The following is a 19,337-nucleotide window of genomic DNA, read 5'->3' on the forward strand; positions in this document are numbered from 1 at the left end:
CCCTATATACATACATTACTGAGCATTGCACAACCCAGGAGAAACCATAGTAGACAGGTGAATAAACAGGGCATGTTTTCCAGGTCTCCTCACAGAATCACAAGTGAAATAATTATCTCCACATGTGGATCTTTTAAAATGGGTCAGTGAGTAATGAGTACACCTGTGCACCTGCTGGGTGACCTGGAAATCATGATCTGTTTCGGGTCCTGAGGACCGAGTTTGAGAACCACTGGGTTAGATGTAATAATGACTGATTTCGGCGGCCATTTTTGCCAGCTGAACTCAGATGTTTTTTTTTTTAAAGGGGCAATCTTTTACAAGGCATGGTTTATTTAGCCTTGTAAATGATTGCCCCTTTAAAAAAAAAACGACCCTGCTCCTCCCACTATATAACTCTCAGTCTGTGGCTTCCTGCTGCCTCCATTCCCCTCCTCACATCATGTCACTGCCCCTGTCACATGCAGCCCTGTCCTCACTGACACGTCACTCATCTCCTGACATACTCTGTGCTGTTGGGGACCCTGCTCCTCCCACTATATAACTCTCAGTCTGTGGCTTCCTGCTGCCTCCATTCCCCTCCTCACATCATGTCACTGCCCCTATCACATGCAGCCCTGTCCTCACTGACACATCACTCCTCTCCTGATATACTCTATGCTGCTGGGGACCCTACTCCTCCCACTATATAACTCTCAGTCTGTGGCTTCCTACTGCCTCCATTCCCCTCCTCACATCATGTCACTGCCCCTATCACATGCAGCCCTGTCCTCGCTGACACATCACTCCTCTCCTGATATACTCTGTGCTGCTGGGGACCCTGCTCCTCCCACTATATAACTCTCAGTCTGTGGCTTCCTGCTGCCTCCATTCCCCTCCTCACATCATGTCACTGCCCCTGTCACATGCAGCCCTGTCCTCACTGACACATCACTCCTCTCCTAATATACTCTGTGCTGCTGGGGACCCTGCTCCTCCCACTATATAACTCTCAGTCTGTGGCTTCCTGCTGCCTCCATTCCCCTCCTCACATCATGTCACTGCCCCTGTCACATGCAGCCCTGTCCTCACTGACACATCACTCATCTCCTGATATACTCCGTGCTGCTGGGGACCCTGCTCCTCCCACTATATTACTCTCAGTCTGTGGCTTCCTGCTGCCTCCATTCCCCTCCTCACATCATGTCACTGCCCCAGTCACATGCAGCCCTGTCCTCACTGACACATCACTCCTCTCCTAATATACTCTGTGCTGCTGGGGACCCTGCTCCTCCACTATATAACTCTGTCTATGGCTTCCTGCTGCCTCCATTCCCCTCCTCACATCATGTCACTACCCCTGTCACATGCAGCCCTGTCCTCACTGACACATCACTCCTCTCCTAATATACTCTGTGCTGCTGGGGACCCTGCTCCTCCCACTATATAACTCTGTCTGTGGCTTCCTACTGCCTCCATTCCCCTCCTCACATCATGTCACATGCAGCCCTGTCCTCACTGACACATCACTCATCTCCTGATATACTCCGTGCTGCTGGGGACCCTGCTCCTCCCACTATATAACTCTCAGTCTGTGGCTTCCTGCTGCCTCCATTCCCCTCCTCACATCATGTCACTGCCCCTGTCACATGCAGCCCTGTCTTCACTGACACATCACTCATCTCCTGATATACTCTGTGCTGCTGGGACCCTGCTCCTCCCACTATATAACTCTCAGTCTGTGGCTTCCTGCTGCCTCCATTCCCCTCCTCACATCATGTCACTGCCCCTGTCACATGCAGCCCTGTCATCACTGTCACATCACTCATTTCCTGATATACTCTGTGCTGCTGGGGAGCCTGCTCCTCCCACTATATAACTCTCAGCCTGTGGCTTCCTGTTTCCTCCATTCCCCTTCTCACATCATGTCACTGCCCCTGTCACATGCAGCCCTGTCCTCACTGACACATCACTCATCTCCTGATATACTCTGTGCTGCTGGGGACCCTGCTCCTTTCACTATATAACTCTCAGTCTGTGGCTTCCTGCTGCCTCCATTCCCCTTCTCACATCATGTCACTGCCCCTGTCACATGCAGCCCTGTCCTGCAGATATTATACTGTGTAAGCAGCCAGTAAGGACGGGGTCTATGTACTAAGCATTGGATGGAGAGAGAGTACCAGCCAATCAGCCCCTAACTGCCATGTCACAGGCTGTGACAGTTAGCAGCTGTTTGGCTGGTGCTTTCTTTCTGTCCAAGCTTGGTAAATAGACCTCTGTCCCTTATTTCCCAGTGGTTCTCATCACGCTAATATAGCTGCTGAGTATGATGGGACATGTAGTTCACCACCAGCTGGGAAGCGGAAATCCTCCTCTATTTATGTTATGCAGGTTATATACATGGTAAGATGTCCTATATACTGATACCGTACATGCTCCGCTCCTTTGTATCCTTCTGCTCTGGCACGGTCCTCATCTCTACATATCTCTGTCCCACTTATCCGCCACAGGCATCCCTTCGTGCCCGGGACCCTCCTGCAGAGGCCTCAGCCCCTGGATGTCCTTTCCCAGCACAGCTCCTCCTGCAGTACCAACAGCAGCGGCTCAGGTCAGTCAGGAGCATAGAAAGCCACGCCGGGCCCCGATAAAGGAGGAAGTGTGGCTTAAAAAAGGGTCCGCCTGTTAATATAAAAATAGCATGCCCCACAGGGGGTTGGAATTTTAACACGGAGGGGCATCCACATCCTACCTTACTTGAACAGGAAGTGGGTCCCTCCTCCTGGCCAGTGCCAGAGCGCGTGGCGCCATCTTCCCAAAAAGATCACCGGGAGATGACGCCGTTATACTGGGTGGGGGGGGGGGGGGCAGGGGAGCGGACCCGGGCCCCGGTAACTTGTACACGATCCCCCCTTCCCCCCCTCTTAGCGCCACTGAGGTCAGCGTGCAGATAAATGACCGTGTTACACTGGGTACACACCTTACAATGATGTGACCCTGCAACAATACATCGCATCCGCTGTACGCACTATACAGTCCGCTGTACGACGACACAATATATTGTTACACGTAACTATACCACTTCTGCCGTGGAATCGTCGCACTGGGTGTGCAGCACATCCAATGGGACGAATCGGTGAATGACGTCCTAGAGCGACGGATTGGAGGTACGCCCTATACGATGTGTGTGATACATCATTCCTTGCCACATCGGAACGATACATTGGGTGATAGAGCGTATAGTGTGCACCCAGCTTAGTTTACGCACGCGGCGCATTGTATCACTGATGCTGTTTTTTGTATCTAATATATTTTCCTGGTAAGAATCTCGTTATCTGTTTGATGTTGAGCAATTAATGTTGATATTTCTTCCGCAGCAAGCCTGGGCTCCCCGAACACGGTCTGCTTACCGCCCTCCCAGGAGTACCCTCCGGCATTTCACAGCCCCCCGCCGCTGCGCCGTGTTGGCCTGCCCATGTCCATGAACTTTAACCCTAGCAGTCACATGGTTCCGCTGATGCCGGAGACACCGGATAGCACTTGCACCCCGTCCCCGACTGATGGCGACATGTACTCTTACAATATACAGGAGTAGGTGACTGTAGCCTGGTCGGTGATTATTGGATCGCTATGAAGACGTAACTGCGTGATTGATACGTTACTGTCCTGTATTTCTGGTTGCAGAGCCCCAATGCTGGATTCCATGTCTGCATCTATGAGGTTTGGACCACAGTACTATCACCAAAGTAGTCAGCTGGGTCCCTACCAGATGCCCCAGTATTCACAGTACCAGCGCTTCCCAGTGCACAGCCTCACCCCAACCTCTCCTGAGGACACGGCCTTCCTCGCTGTTCCAGCAAGCAACACCGGGGTGCTGGCATACGGGAACCGCGGAACCTTCCTGCAGGGGCGCACAACCGGTCATATTCTGCTTCAGCCGGGCACAGGTAACTTTATCCTGTGATTAAATCTGGGTGTTCCCTTTTGAAGCTTTTTTTCCTTCCTTTTTAATTGCTATATATGCTAATTACAATGTACAGCTGCATCTAGTCCTGTCATTAGGGGGGCTTGGTCTGTCTGGCTCTCTTCCATTGGTTCCTTCTCTTGTTAAAAGGCTGCCAGCCCTGCACCTCATTGCTGGTGATAGTTTCATGCTACAAGCTTCAGCTTCGGTGTATACTGCCCGGTCCTGTTTAAAGTCCTGGTCCATTGCTAAGGTGTGTTTCCTGGCTGTGCCCTTTGTACCTCTCTTTGCCTGCTTTCTCCATAGTTCTACAGCCCTGCATTTGGAATATGGGGTCATACCTGCACTGCTGCTTAGTCACTACCTGCAAGCTACTATATCCCTCATAGCTCCCTGGGGTCATCTACCCTTGACATAGTCTACATCAGTGGCCACAGGTGTACCGTCCTGTGTGTGGTGAAATTACTTGGTAATCTCAGTCCTACATCAGTTAACATATATAATTGCCCCTATCCGCTCCAGCTACGACCCTGTGATCACCCGTCAATTATATAAGCCCCTACTGTTCTGAATGTTAAGACCTGGTGGCACCCTAAGTACCAGCGAGTATGTCGTACTCTAAGGGAAAAATGTTTGGTTGTTATAGGCAGAAGACCTCTTTAGCGTAATTATAGGGGTCTTATATAATTGTACGGGTGTTTCATGTATGGGGCAGTATTACTAATTAACAACATTAATTTCTTGACAGGTTCAGCAGACTTTTAAAAACTTCTAAAACCAGTGCAGTGGAACCTGTAGTATTTGCAGAGATCGCGCTGGGGCGATAGCAGTTTGGAGTTGCGTAGTTTCTATCCCAGGAAGGTGCTCAGATGTGAGACTAACTGATGGGTTTATAGTCGTCTGAGGAATGGGAGTTGAGTAAAGGTGACCTTGCAGTAATAGGGGGTTATAATAAGGGAAAGATAGACTATAGGTTGAATTGACATTTTTTTTTTGACAATATCACCCAAATTTCTCTAACGTCCTAAGTGGATGCTGGGGACTCCGTCAGGACCATGGGGTTTAGCGGCTCCGCAGGAGACAGGGCACAATAATAAAAGCTTTAGGATCAGGTGGTGTGCACTGGCTCCTCCCCCTATGACCCTCCTCCAAGCCTCAGTTAGATTTTTGTGCCCGGCCGAGAAGGGTGCAATCTAGGTGGCTCTCCTGAGCTGCTTAGAATAAAAGTTTAAGTTAGGTTTTTTATTTTCAGTGAGTCCTGCTGGCAACAGGCTCACTGCTACGAGGGACTTAGGGGAGAGAAGTAAACTCACCTGCGTGCAGGATGGATTTGCTTCTTAGGCTACTGGACACCATTAGCTCCAGAGGGAGTCGGAACACAGGTCTCACCCTGGGGTTCGTCCCGGAGCCGTGCCGCCGACCCCCCTTGCAGATGCCGAAGTTGAAGAGGTCCAGAAACAGGCGGCAGAAGACTTTCAGTCTTCATAAGGTAGCGCACAGCACTGCAGCTGTGCGCCATTGTTGTCAGCACACTTCATACCAGCGGTCACTGAGGGTGCAGGGCGCTGGGGGGGGCGCCCTGGGCAGCAATGTATTATACCTTTTTTATGGCTAAAATACATCACATATAGCCCTTGAGGCTATATGGATGTATTTAACCCCTGCCAGATCTCACAAACTCCGGGAGAAGAGCCCGCCGTTTTAGGGGGCGGGGCCTATTCTCCTCCGCACACGGCGCCATTTTCCTGCTCAGCTCTGCTGTGAGGAAGGCTCCCAGGCTCTCCCCTGCACTGCACTACAGAAACAGGGTTAAAACAGAGAGGGGGGGCACTTATTTGGCGATATGATTACATATGTGAAAATGCTATAAGGGAAAACACTTGTATAAGGGGTTGTCCCTGTATAATTATAGCGTTTTTGGTGTGTGCTGGCAAACTCTCCCTCTGTCTCCCCAAAGGGCTAGTGGGGTCCTGTCCTCTATCAGAGCATTCCCTGTGTGTGTGCTGTGTGTCGGTACGTGTGTGTCGACATGTAGAAGGACGATGTTGGTGAGGAGGCGGAGCAAATTGCCTGTATTGGTGATGTCACTCTCTAGGGAGTCGACACCGGAATGGATGGCTTATTTAGGAATTACGTGATAATGTCAACACGATGCAAGGTCGGTTGACGACATGAGACGGCCGGCAAACAAATTAGTACCTGTCCAGGCGTCTCAGACACCGTCAGAGGCTTGTAAAAACGCCCATTTACCTCAGTTGGTCGACACAGACACAGACACGGACACTGACTTCAGTGTCGACGGTGAAGAAACAAACGTATTTTCCTTTAGGGCCACACGTTACATGTTAAGGGCAATGAAGGAGGTGTTACATATTTCTGATACTACAAGTACCACAAATAAGGGTATTATGTAGGGTGGGAATAATCTACTTGTAGTTTTTCCTGAATCAGATAAATTAAAGGGTGTGATGATACGTGGGTTTCCTCCGATAGAAAATTATTGGAGGTATACCTTTTCCCGCCAGAAGTGAGGGCGAGTTGGGAAACACACCTTAGGGTGGATAAGGTGCTCACACGCTTATAAAAACAAGTGGCGTTACCGTCTCCAGATACGGCCGCCCTCAAGGAGCCAGCTGATAGGAAGCTGAAAAATATCCTAAAAAGTATATACACACATACTGGTGTTATACTACGACCAGCAATCGCCTCAGCCTGGATGTGCAGCGCTGGGGGGGCTTGGTCGGATTTCCTGACTGAAAATATTGATACCCTTGACAGGAACAATATTTTATTGACTATAGAGCATTTTAAGGATGCATTTCTATATATGCGAGATGCGCAGAGGGATATTTGCATTCTGACATCAAGAGTAGATGTGATGTCCATATCTGCCAGACGATGTTTATAGACACGACAGTGGTCAGGTGATGCAGATTCCAGACGGCACATGGAAGTATTGCCGTATAAAGGGGCGGTCCATCGGACCTGGTGGCCATGGCAACAGCTGGAAAATCCACTTTTGTTACCCCAAGTCACATCTCAGCAGAAAAGGACACAGTCTTTTCAGTCTCAGTCCTTTCGTACCCATAAAGGCAGGCGGGCAAAAGGCCAGTCATATCTGCCCAGGGTTAGAGGAAAGGGAAGAAGACTGCAGCAGGCAGCCCATTCCCAGGAACAGAAGTCCTCCACAGCTTCTGCCAAGTCCGCAGCATGACGCTGGGGCCATACAAGCGGACTCAGGTGCGGTGGGGGGTCATCTCAAGAGTTTCAGCACGCAGTGGGCTCACTCGCAAGTGGACTCCTGGATCCTACACGTAGTATCCCAGGTGTACATTGGAAATTCGAGACGTCTTCCCCTCACAAGTTCCTGAAGTCTGCTTTACCAACGTCTCCCTCCGACAGGGAGGCAGTATTGGGAAAAAATTCACAGGCTGTATTCCCAGCAGGTGATAATCAAAGTACCCCTCCTACAACAAGGGAAGGGGTATTATTCCACACTATATTGTGGTACTGAAGCCAAACGGCTCGGTGAGATCTAAAAGATTTGAACAATTGTAAGGATGTGCCCTGTGGGCACATCCATGCTGCTGTCCCTAACTGGGGGCCGCGCTGGGGCAGCTTGTCTGTCCCCAGCGCGGAGTGTGCGGCGGCGGGGAGCGGCGCGGCGGCGCTTTGAACTTGGCGCCGCTCGGGCCGCCAATCAGAAGCGCCGCCCGCAGCGTTTGAATCTTGGCGCCCTCCGGGAGCCAATCGCGGCTCCTGGAGCGGCAGCCAATCGTAGAGAGACGCGGCGAGCCAATCGGCGCTCGCCGCGTCATAGGCCCCGCCCCCGGCGTCTGACGTCAGACGCCGGGCGGGACGGGGAGCAGGAGGCCGCGCCGAAGAGCGGCGAAGACAGAAGAGACGCCGGGCGGGAGCCGAAGAGGGCGCGCGCGCAGAAGAGCGCGAAGAGGAAAGAAGATCCCGGCGGCAAGAAGAAAGAAGACGGGCTCGGAGAAGAAGATGTCCAGCGGCGGCTGGACGCGGCGCGACGACGGCGGCGCCGCTGGCCAGGACGGGCCAGCGGCCGAAGATTAAAGAACAGCGCCGGAGGGGTCACCAGGGGTGGGAAGCAAAGGGCTGCCGAAGCTCCCCCCTGGTGCCTCTCCCAGCGGGTCAGGTAGGCCCTTATCAGGCGCCCCAGTACCCGCCCCTCCCTAGACCACCGGGTGTTCGGGCAATAGGCCCGTGGGCACAGTCAGGCCCTCCCGGCCTGTGGGCATGTAGTCGGGCCCTCCCGGCCCGTGGGGGCACATAGGCAGGCACTAGGCCTGGGCGCAGGTTGGGCACTAGGCCCATAAGTATAGTCAGGCCACCGGGCTGTGGGCGCAGTTAGGCGGGCATTAGGCCCGAGGGGCACGGTCAGGCACTAGGCCTGTGGGAGCATTAGAGGGCATTAGGCCCTAGTGGATTTTGGCCAAATAGGTACGATAAGGTGACCTTGGGCACAAGGCCCAGGTCACCCAACGGGCAGCAAGGTAGGCGGGCGCTAGGCCCGTGGGCAAAGTCAGGCCTCCGGCCTGTGGACAGTTAGGGGGCGCTAGGCCCATCGAAGCAGTGTTTTCCCCGAGGTGAGTAAAGGTGACACTGGGCGTTAGGCTCAGGCCACCCTGAGAGTACGGTAGGTGGGTGAGCTGTGCGGTCCCCACTGCTGGGTGTTCTGAGTCGGGTAGATAAAGGGACAGCACCGTTTTATGTTGTAACTCCGATAGTGTGATATATGTTGTTACCGTGCAGGGCAAAGTGTATGTGTTGTGTAAGTTGTGCATAGTTGTGTTGCACCACACCCACAGAGCTAGTTTGAGGGCTCTGCTGTTGTAGATAGTATAGGGTGTGACACTAGGGTAGAGTTAGGCCCTGCACGGCTGTTTCTCTTTGCCTCCTTACAGGGACCTGTAAGTGGAGAAGATCGGAGTGCAAGACTTGTGACGGTGAGTAGCATCCGTGTACGTCTGTCCCTTGTTTGTCCCCGAGCGCCGGAGTTAGGATTGCTCACGGACGTGAGAATCCCTTCATCACACTACGTGCGAAAGCGCGAGTGTGTGAAAGCTGGGTAGCTGAGGCTTTGTGCCGGTGATGACCATTCACCCAGCCGGTGAAGGTCGCAGCCACCCCTGGGGTATCCCTTGTTCCACCGGAAGCAGGGTCGATACCCCCTTTAATGTAGACCATTCTCCCCTCAGCTCGGTCGACGGTCAGCTCCAAGAGGGAATCGCCGTGTCCGGATCCGACTGAAGAATTCCAGGTCCGTTGAAGGTTCCGGTACCTGAAGGTGAGAGAGAGCGGCGCCTGGTGAGTACCGAGTCTACACCTGCACGGCAGCAGGCACCACCACACGCACCGCAGTCCAACCAACCTCTCACACTTGGCGTAGTCGGCAGGATAAAAGAGACCGGATCACGGACACGATGTGGAACGCCACCAAGAAGACCTCCCTGCGGACGGCTTCGGAGAAGACTCACCCCCGGATGTGTGCGGACCAGAGCGACTGGGTGACGGTGTCTGGGGCAGACATCCTGAAGATGGTGCAGCGGTCGGTCCAGCGTGGAAAAGAAGAGCGCCGGGAGAAGGGGCGCAAGAAGGCCGCTGTGACGCCCTGCAAGAAATGTTGGCAGACAGGTCACTTTGCCGACGAGTGTACTTGGCGAGAGACGTCCCCAAAGAAGGTGGTCCAGGAAGCGGACCGAAGACGTCAGAAGGGCCAAGCGAAGAACGAGTCCTGGTGTTTGCTCTGCGGAAACTACGGGCATGAGCACAACAGTTGTCCCTGGGACGAAGAGTTGAGCCAAGACGAGGTTGATTCCCGGTGTGAAAGCTGTGGAGATCCCCGACATCGGCTCCTGGAATGTCCATGGACGGAAGACAGGACGGACTACGAGGCCACGGTGAAGCAGCTGACGGAATCTCGTCAGCAGCTTTGGGACCGGGTGGCTGCAGAGCCTGTGTGTGCGCTCTGCGAGGCGAGAGGACATGCGCTTCCCGATTGTCCGTGGAATGAAGACCGGATGATTGCGGATGGTCGCGCCCAGAGATGGGAGGAGGAAACCAGGGAAATGGAGCGGAAGGCCTTGCTTGAAGTTAATTCGCAGGTGCCCATTTCCTCTGAGCCGGAACCAACGGGTGAAGATTCCCCAGTGAAGGAGGTGGACCAGGAACCCGTCTTGGAGAAGGTGGCAGTGGCCCTCCCTTGTTGGAAGTGTCGGCGACCAGGACATGCGGCCAGTGAGTGCCCTTGGGAAGATGCCGCGGACCTACTCTGTCCCAAGAAAGTGACCCCAGTAAGGCAGAATCCTTTCCCGCATGAGGCGGAGGTGGACGACTGGGAGGTGAAGAGGCCACGCTGCGAAGAAAAGCGTGAAGACCCAGTGACTGAGACGTCCGGAATCTCCCCGCGATGGAACCGTCCACGACCAGGACGTGCGGAACAGGAGTGTCCTGGGTACCAAGAGATGCCAGCGGAAGCAAAGGAGTACGCTGAGGAAGTAACGATGCCAGCGGAAGCGAAGGAGTACGCTGAGGAAGTAACGATGCCAGCGGAAGCGAAGGAGTACGCTGAGGAAGCAGAGGTGCCAGCGGAAGTGAAGAAGTACGCTGAGGAGGAAAGTAATACCCCAGGCCAGATATCGGAGGAGGACTCGGACTACGGTGAGCTGTCCGCCGACGAATCCCTCCCAGAACAGATGGAGGACGACTCTGGCATCGGAAGCGCCGACGAGAGTGACTGGCAGGATCGGGTGGAGTCATGCTCCCAGTTGAATGCCCTCCGTGAAGAGGAGGAGATAGTCCTGGAGCAAGAGTACCTGCCAGGAGTGTCGAGATGGACCGACGTACGGGGACAGGACTGTGATGCCGTGGGAGGACCCGTTCCAGAGGAAGACACAGGACCTTTGGAGGTGCCCCACGAGGAAATTCGACATGTGGTGGCTGTTACCCGGGAGGAAACGGATGCCCCGGAGGATTCCGCTGTTGGGTGGTGGTCGATACCACACCCGGAAGACAGGGACGAAGCCACAGACAATATCAGAGGCCAAGAGTGGGTGACTGTTGTCCCCGTGGAGGAAGATTCCCCTTGGTGGCCAGCGTCAAGCGACCGTGAGGAGATGCCACTCCCCCAGAGGATCCGCCGATGGAGGTCAGGCCGTAAGAGGAACCCGGAGCTGGAGGAGGAAGGATGTGGGGTCACAGCTGGTCCAGGCTGGGCCCCCGAATGCACCCTCGCCGGAAGGACCTTGGAATTCCCTGACCCGCGGACGATGGACGTCGTGAGGAACTTTGTAGGGACTACAAAGGAAAAAGGGGGGGGAAATGTAAGGATGTGCCCTGTGGGCACATCCATGCTGCTGTCCCTAACTGGGGGCCGCGCTGGGGCAGCTTGTCTGTCCCCAGCGCGGAGTGTGCGGCGGCGGGGAGCGGCGCGGCGGCGCTTTGAACTTGGCGCCGCTCGGGCCGCCAATCAGAAGCGCCGCCCGCAGCGTTTGAATCTTGGCGCCCTCCGGGAGCCAATCGCGGCTCCCGGAGCGGCAGCCAATCGTAGAGAGACGCGGCGAGCCAATCGGCGCTCGCCGCGTCATAGGCCCCGCCCCCGGCGTCTGACGTCAGACGCCGGGCGGGACGGGGAGCAGGAGGCCGCGCCGAAGAGCGGCGAAGTCAGAAGAGACGCCGGGCGGGAGCCGAAGAGGGCGCGCGCGCAGAAGAGCGCGAAGAGGAAAGAAGATCCCGGCGGCAAGAAGAAAGAAGACGGGCTCGGAGAAGAAGATGTCCAGCGGCGGCTGGACGCGGCGCGACGACGGCGGCGCCGCTGGCCAGGACGGGCCAGCGGCCGAAGATTAAAGAACAGCGGCGGAGGGGTCACCAGGGGTGGGAAGCAAAGGGCTGCCGAAGCTCCCCCCTGGTGCCTCTCCCAGCGGGTCAGGTAGGCCCTTATCAGGCGCCCCAGTACCCGCCCCTCCCTAGACCACCGGGTGTTCGGGCAATAGGCCCGTGGGCACAGTCAGGCCCTCCCGGCCTGTGGGCATGTAGTCGGGCCCTCCCGGCCCGTGGGGGCACATAGGCAGGCACTAGGCCTGGGCGCAGGTTGGGCACTAGGCCCATAAGTATAGTCAGGCCACCGGCCTGTGGGCGCAGTTAGGCGGGCATTAGGCCCGAGGGGCACGGTCAGGCACTAGGCCTGTGGGAGCATTAGAGGGCATTAGGCCCTAGTGGATTTTGGCCAAATAGGTACGATAAGGTGACCTTGGGCACAAGGCCCAGGTCACCCAACGGGCAGCAAGGTAGGCGGGCGCTAGGCCCGTGGGCAAAGTCAGGCCTCCGGCCTGTGGACAGTTAGGGGGCGCTAGGCCCATCGAAGCAGTGTTTTCCCCGAGGTGAGTAAAGGTGACACTGGGCGTTAGGCTCAGGCCACCCTGAGAGTACGGTAGGTGGGTGAGCTGTGCGGTCCCCACTGCTGGGTGTTCTGAGTCGGGTAGATAAAGGGACAGCTCCGTTTTATGTTGTAACTCCGATAGTGTGATATATGTTGTTACCGTGCAGGGCAAAGTGTATGTGTTGTGTAAGTTGTGCATAGTTGTGTTGCACCACACCCACAGAGCTAGTTTGAGGGCTCTGCTGTTGTAGATAGTATAGGGTGTGACACTAGGGTAGAGTTAGGCCCTGCACGGCTGTTTCTCTTTGCCTCCTTACAGGGACCTGTAAGTGGAGAAGATCGGAGTGCAAGACTTGTGACGGTGAGTAGCATCCGTGTACGTCTGTCCCTTGTTTGTCCCCGAGCGCCGGAGTTAGGATTGCTCACGGACGTGAGAATCCCTTCATCACACTACGTGCGAAAGCGCGAGTGTGTGAAAGCTGGGTAGCTGAGGCTTTGTGCCGGTGATGACCATTCACCCAGCCGGTGAAGGTCGCAGCCACCCCTGGGGTATCCCTTGTTCCACCGGAAGCAGGGTCGATACCCCCTTTAATGTAGACCATTCTCCCCTCAGCTCGGTCGACGGTCAGCTCCAAGAGGGAATCGCCGTGTCCGGATCCGACTGAAGAATTCCAGGTCCGTTGAAGGTTCCGGTACCTGAAGGTGAGAGAGAGCGGCGCCTGGTGAGTACCGAGTCTACACCTGCACGGCAGCAGGCACCACCACACGCACCGCAGTCCAACCAACCTCTCACACAATTACATACAAGGGTTCAAATCAAGATGGAGTCACTCAGAGCAGTGATAGCGAACCAGGACGATATGGTGTCACTGGATATCAGGGACGCTTACCTACATGTCCAAATTTTGCCCTTCTCACCAAGGGTATCTCAGGTTCGTGGTACAGAACTGTCACTATCAGTTCAGACGCTGCCGTTTGGATTGTCCACGGCACCCCGGGTCTTTACCATGGTAATGGCCGAAATGATGATTCTTCCTAAAAGAAATATGGACGCTTTCCTGATAAGGGCAAGGTCCAGAGAACAGTTGGCGGTCGGAGTAGCACTATCTCAAGTAGTTCTACGACAGCACGAGTGGATTCTAAATATTCCAAAATCGCAGCTTTTTCCGACGACACGTCTAATGTTCCTAGGAATGATTCTGGACACAGTCCAGAAAAGGATGTTTTCTCCCGGAGAAGAAGGCCAGGGAGTTATCCGAGCTAGTCAGGAACCTCCTAAAACCAGGAAAAGTATCAGTGCATCATTGCACAAGGGTCCTGTGAAAAATGGTGGTTTCTTACAAAGCGATCCCATTCGGTAGATTTCACGCAAGAACCTTTCAGTGGAATCTGCTGGGAAAATGGTCCGGATCGCATCTTCAGATGCATCAGCGGATAACCCTGTCTCCAAGGACAAGGGTGTTTTCTTCTGCGGTGGCTGCAGAGTGCTCATCTATGAAAGGGCCGCAGATTCGACATTCAGGACTGGGTCCTGGTGACCACGGATGCCAGCCTGAGTGGCTGGGGAGCAGTCACACAAGGAAAAAATTTCCAGGGAGTGTGATCAAGTCTGGAGACTTCTCTCCACATAAATATACTGGAGCTAAGGGCAATTTACAAGGCTCTAAGCTTAGCAAGACCTCTGCTTCAAGGTCAGCCGGTATTGATCCAGTGGGACAACATCACGGCAGTCGCCCACGTAAACAGACAGGGCGGCACATGAAGCAGGAGGGAAATGGCAGAAACTGCAAGGATTCTTCGCTGGGCGAAAAATCATGTGATAACACTCTCAGCAGTGTTAATTCCGGGAGTGGAAAACAGGGAAGCAGACTTCCTCAGCAGGCATAACCTCCACCCGGGAGAGTGGAGACTTCAGCAGGAAGTCTTCCACATGATTGTAAACCGTTGGGAAAAACCAAAGGTGGACATGATGGCGTCCCGCCTGAACAAAAAACTAGACAGATATTGCGCCAGGTCAAGGGACCCTCAGGCAATAGCGGTGGACGCTCTGGTAACACTGTGGGTGTACCAGTCAGGGTATGTGTTCCCTCCTATGCATCTCATACCAAAAGTACTGAGAATCATAAGAAGGAGATGAGTAAGAACGATACTCGTGGTTCCGGATGGGTCAAGAAGGACTTGGTACCCGGAACTTCAAGAGATGCTCACGGAAGAACCGTGGCCTCTACCTTTAAGAGAGGACCTGCTCCAGCAGGGGCCTTGTCTTTTCCAAGACTTACCACGGCTGCGTTTGACGGCATGACAGTTGAACGCCGGATCCTGAAAGGGCATTCCAGATGAAGTCATCCCTACCCTGGTCGAAGCCAGGAAGGATGTAACCGCAAAACATTTTCACCGCATTTGGCGAAAATATGTTGCGTGGTGTGAGGCCAAGAAGGTCCCTACAGAGGAATTCCAACTGGGTCGTTTCCTACATTTCCTGAAAACAGGACTGTCTATGGGCCTAAAATTAGGGTCCATTAAGGTTCAAATTTCGACCCTGTCGAATTTCTTCCAGAAAGAACTGGCTTCAGTGCCTGAAGTTCAGACGTTTGTAAAAGGGGTACTGCATATACAGCCTCCTTTTGTGCCCCCAGTGGCACCTTGGGATCTCAATGTTGTTTTGAGTTTCCTAAAGTCACATTGGTTTGATCCACTCACCACTGTGGAATTAAAATATTTGAAATGGAAGGTGAAGATTCTATTAGCCCTGGCTTCAGCCAGGCGTGTGTCAGAATGGGCGGCTTTATCATATAAAAGCCCTTACTTAATTTTTCATTCTGACAGGGCAGAATTGAGGACTCGTCCTCAATTTCTCCTTAAGGTGTTTTCTGTCTTTCACATGAACCAACCTATTGTGGTACCTGCGGCTACTAGGGACTTGGAGGACTCCAAGTTGCTGGACGTTGTCAGGGCCCTGAAAATATGTTTCCAGGACGACTGGAGTCAGAAAATCTGACTCACTGTTTAGCCTGTATGCACCCAACAAGATGGGTGTTCCTGCTTCTAAGCAGACGATTGCTCGCTGGATTTGTAGTACAATTCAGCTTGCACATTCTGTGGCAGGCTTGCCACAGCCAAAATCCGTAAAAGCCCATTCCACAAGGAAGTGGGCTCATCTTGGGCGGCTGCCCGAGGGGTCTCGGCTTTACAACTTTGCCGAGCTGCTACTTGGTCAGGGGCACACCCTGACTGAGGAGGACCTGGAGTTCTCTCATTCGGTGCTGCAGAGTCATCCGCACTCTCCCGCCCGTTTGGGAGCTTTGGTATAATCCCCATGGTCCTTACGGAGTCCCCAGCATCCACTTAGGACGTTAGAGAAAATAAGAATTTACTTACCGATAATTCTATTTCTCGTAGTCCGTAGTGGATGCTGGGCGCCCATCCCAAGTGCGGATTGTCTGCAATACTTGTACATAGTTATTGTTACAAAAATCGGGTTATTCTTGTTGTGAGCCATCTTTTCAGAGGCTCCTTCGTTGTTATCATACTGTTAACTGGGTTCAGATCACAGGTTATACGGTGTGATTGGTGTGGCTGGTATGAGTCTTACCCGGGATTCAATATCCTTACTTATTATGCACGCTCGTCCGGGCACAGTATCCTAACTGAGGCTTGGAGGAGGGTCATAGGGGGAGGAGCCAGTGCACACCACCTGATCCTAAAGCTTTTATTATTGTGCCCTGTCTCCTGCGGAGCCGCTAAACCCCATGGTCCTGACGGAGTCCCCAGCATCCACTACGGACTACGAGAAATAGAATTATCGGTAAGTAAATTCTTATTATTATATGCCTGTGCGCCCTACACATGGTGTCTACTCCTGTGATATAAGCACCCATATATTTCCTTTGCATGTTTACATTGTTTTCTTTTTCATGACATAACCATATTAGAAAAGCCTTTGTAATGTAACTGCAGTTATTGGTGCTCAGCTAGTGTCTGAGCAGGGCACATCATTCCAAATTAAAGCTCTTGGTCCTTAGATGTGCAGAATTATATTGGCGTTGTAAGTGGTTGCTTCATTTAGCAGTTACATGGCAAAACATCCGTCTGCCATTTACAATGCATCACCATTGTGCTCTGGAAAATATGACAGTTGGGGAACTCTCCCTGTGCAGCTGCTGGGTGACATGGAACATGTGACCTGCTGGGTCGTCTGGAAACTGTGACAGTTATTTGCAGCCACCCACTAAGCAGGTGTATTTCCAAATTCGATTCCTAAGGGGGTGAAAAGGGGTAAAATGTTCCGCCCAGCAAACCTTTGCCAAGTTGAATCTGGGCACATCAGCTAGTTATTATTAATCGATTAAAGGGCAGAGAAGATTATTAGACTACGGGGTCATTCCGACCCGATCGCACGCTGCGCTTCTTCGCAGGCTTGCGATCGGGTCGGAACTGCGCATGCGCGGCAGCCACATTGCGCAGGCGTGTCGTTGGCATCGCCGGTTAGCGACGCCTCCAACTAAGAAAGCGGTCGCAGCGGCGACCGCAACAAGATTGACAGGAGGAAGGCGGATCCGGGCTTCAACTCATCGTTTTCAGGGCGTGGAGATCCGAACGCAGGCGTGTCGAGGCGTTTGGAGGGCGGATGTCTGACGTCAATTCCGGGACCTGCAACGCTGAAGGGATCGCACAGGGTAAGTAAGTCTTACCCTCTTCTAGTTCTGCACAAAACTTTTTCGGAATAGCAAGGCTGCACAAGCGATCGCAGCCTTGCTATGCAAAAATAAACTCCCCCATAAGCGGCGTCTATTTAATCGTACGGGGTGCAAAAAGTGTCAGCTAGCGATCAACTCAGAATGAGGGCCTAAAGGTGGCACACTTTTATTTCTCTGGTACCTGCTGACCAGGAGCACCAGACAAGGGTTGAGCTGCCGCCGATGCATCGCACTGGGGCCCCTGGTTAGTAAGGGGCCTGCTGGGCCCACCGTTACTGATGATCTGCAGTATCATCAGCCTGACGGTCAGAAGTGGTTAATCTGCGTCAACTTTAGACATCAGACTATTCAACACTTGATGCCTGGTGCAGCATTTGCATATTGGGACCCGTTCGCTCGCTGCTTTTTGTCGCAGCCGAGCAAACGGGTCCCTGCTGCGCATGTGCCGGCGCCGTAGTGCGCCGGCGCATGCCAGACGGCCGAAGGGCATAGCAGGGCTGCAATTGCCTCTGCCTGATTGATGGGCAGAGGCGATCGCTGGATGGGAGGGGGCGGAACGGCGGCGCTTGGCCGCCGTTTCCTGGGAGCGGTACGGCCAACGCAGGCGTGGCCGGACCGAACGCGGGGTGGCCCGCAGTGGCTGCGTGACGTCACGCAGCCGCTGTGGGCCGGGGAGCGATGAGTAGCTCCCGGCCAGCACGCTAAAGCTGCGCTGGCCGGGAGCTACTCTTGAAGTGCAAAGGCATCACCGCTGTCCGATGCCTTTGCACTTCTGTGTGTGTGTGTGTGTGGGGGGGGGGGGGGGGGGGGCGGCACTGACATGCGGGGCAGGCTAGCCCTGTGCTGGGAGTCCCCCTGCAAGTCAGTGTGAATGATCGTACTCTGAATGACCCCCATTGACGCCCACCAGTGCATACAAAGACGCAGCGGAGGCGACGGTAGCATCCACCTTTTGAATCGGCCCTATTGCTGTCGGTTTCACCCCAAGCATCCAAATTGCACAATAGAATATCTTGCGATCTGAAGGGCACAATCTCCAGAAGTATGCAGCAGTTTGAAACAGCAATTTTTGGTAAATTATAATATATAACCCTTAAGGGGCCATTCATTATTGTAACACCCTCTCGCGACCGATCACCTGTCATTTTAGACAGAGATTTATTCAATAGTTTGTTCCAGTGCTGGGTGTCCTTTTGTTTTTCGTGCATGTTGCGCCCAAATAGATATTTACATGTTTAAACACATTTAAGGAGGGTGCGAGCAGAAATAATGGGCGGTATTCGCGCACGATAGGAAAAACAATTGAATTGCTCCGTAAGGTGCAGGGCGCCCAAAAAACAATTGAATTTCCCCAATAAACTCAAAACACTTCACAGCGCTGATGTATTTCCTATAGCATGACTCACCAAACATTCGGCTTGTGTATGTTGTGTTATACGGTGCAGTGGGAATAATTTGAAGGCAGAGTGGGGGTAGCGGAAGGGGAGTATGTCACAGTGTGGTCGGAGATTGGGGGCCTTTCAGAGGCTCTCTGCTTGTTACATCGTATGTCATGACCTTTGTTGATGTTCTGTGACATTGTGAAAGGTCTGTGGTTAATTGGTGGCAGTCTGAGGGTCCAAACCAGGGGCAACGGGTATCTGTCAGGCTTCTTCTTATGGCTGCAGTGGTGATTAATGTCATGTTTTTCATGGGATTGACAATTTTAGTTTTAGGCACCCCAGAGAGAGGATCAGGGTTAGGCTGCGGGGAGGTGGGTTTTAGGGGTCCAGGGAGGAAGGTAGGTATACTTAACTTTCCCTATCGGGATTCTGACCATCGGGATGGTGCTGTCGGTATTCTGACTGCCGACATCCCATACCCGGTCAAATTGAACCCGCCCCCTGGATCCAGAAGGGAGTATATCAGCTGCTAAAGGAGCATTCCAAGATTGCAGAAAACAACATCCACTATGATTCTGGGGGTTAGGTTCGATTTGCCGGCGTATGGTATGCCGACAGTCAGAACACCGACAGCATTATATTTGCCAACTGCAGCTACAACCATGCGGCTGGGATCAGCTAGCCTCTGCCGTGTATTATTGCTCTTTAATTGCACAGCATGAATATATTTTGCAGCTCTGTAGAAGCTGATCTCTTCATTCAGACATATTCTCTGCCCTATTGGATCTTACAAATAAACTTGCCTCATTCACATATGTAAGCCCATTACCCTACCAGTACGGGAAGCCCCTGTATCATGTGGAGGAGTCTCTTGTGAGCGGGAGAAGATGGGGCAGCCTGAGGTCTACAAACACAAG

The 19,337-nt window shown here is 53.4% G+C and overlaps 1 protein-coding gene across 4 annotated transcripts in view; it reads left to right on the forward strand.

Moving 5' to 3' along the window:
• LOC135058277 (homeobox protein NOBOX-like) overlaps window positions 1-19,337 on the forward strand; it is a 113,610-nt gene that overhangs the window by 69,396 nt on the left and 24,877 nt on the right. For all 4 annotated transcript variants that reach the window (XM_063963800.1, XM_063963799.1, XM_063963797.1 and 1 more), the window contains 3 exons: window positions 2,490-2,587; window positions 3,354-3,567; window positions 3,661-3,923. In XM_063963800.1, coding sequence (XP_063819870.1) covers window positions 2,490-2,587; window positions 3,354-3,567; window positions 3,661-3,923 — 575 coding nt within the window. The remainder of the gene's footprint in view (window positions 1-2,489; window positions 2,588-3,353; window positions 3,568-3,660; window positions 3,924-19,337) is intronic.

The sequence above is a fragment of the Pseudophryne corroboree genome, chromosome 3 (assembly GCF_028390025.1).
Source record: "Pseudophryne corroboree isolate aPseCor3 chromosome 3, aPseCor3.hap2, whole genome shotgun sequence".
In the NCBI taxonomy this organism is placed as follows: Eukaryota; Metazoa; Chordata; class Amphibia; order Anura; family Myobatrachidae; genus Pseudophryne; species Pseudophryne corroboree.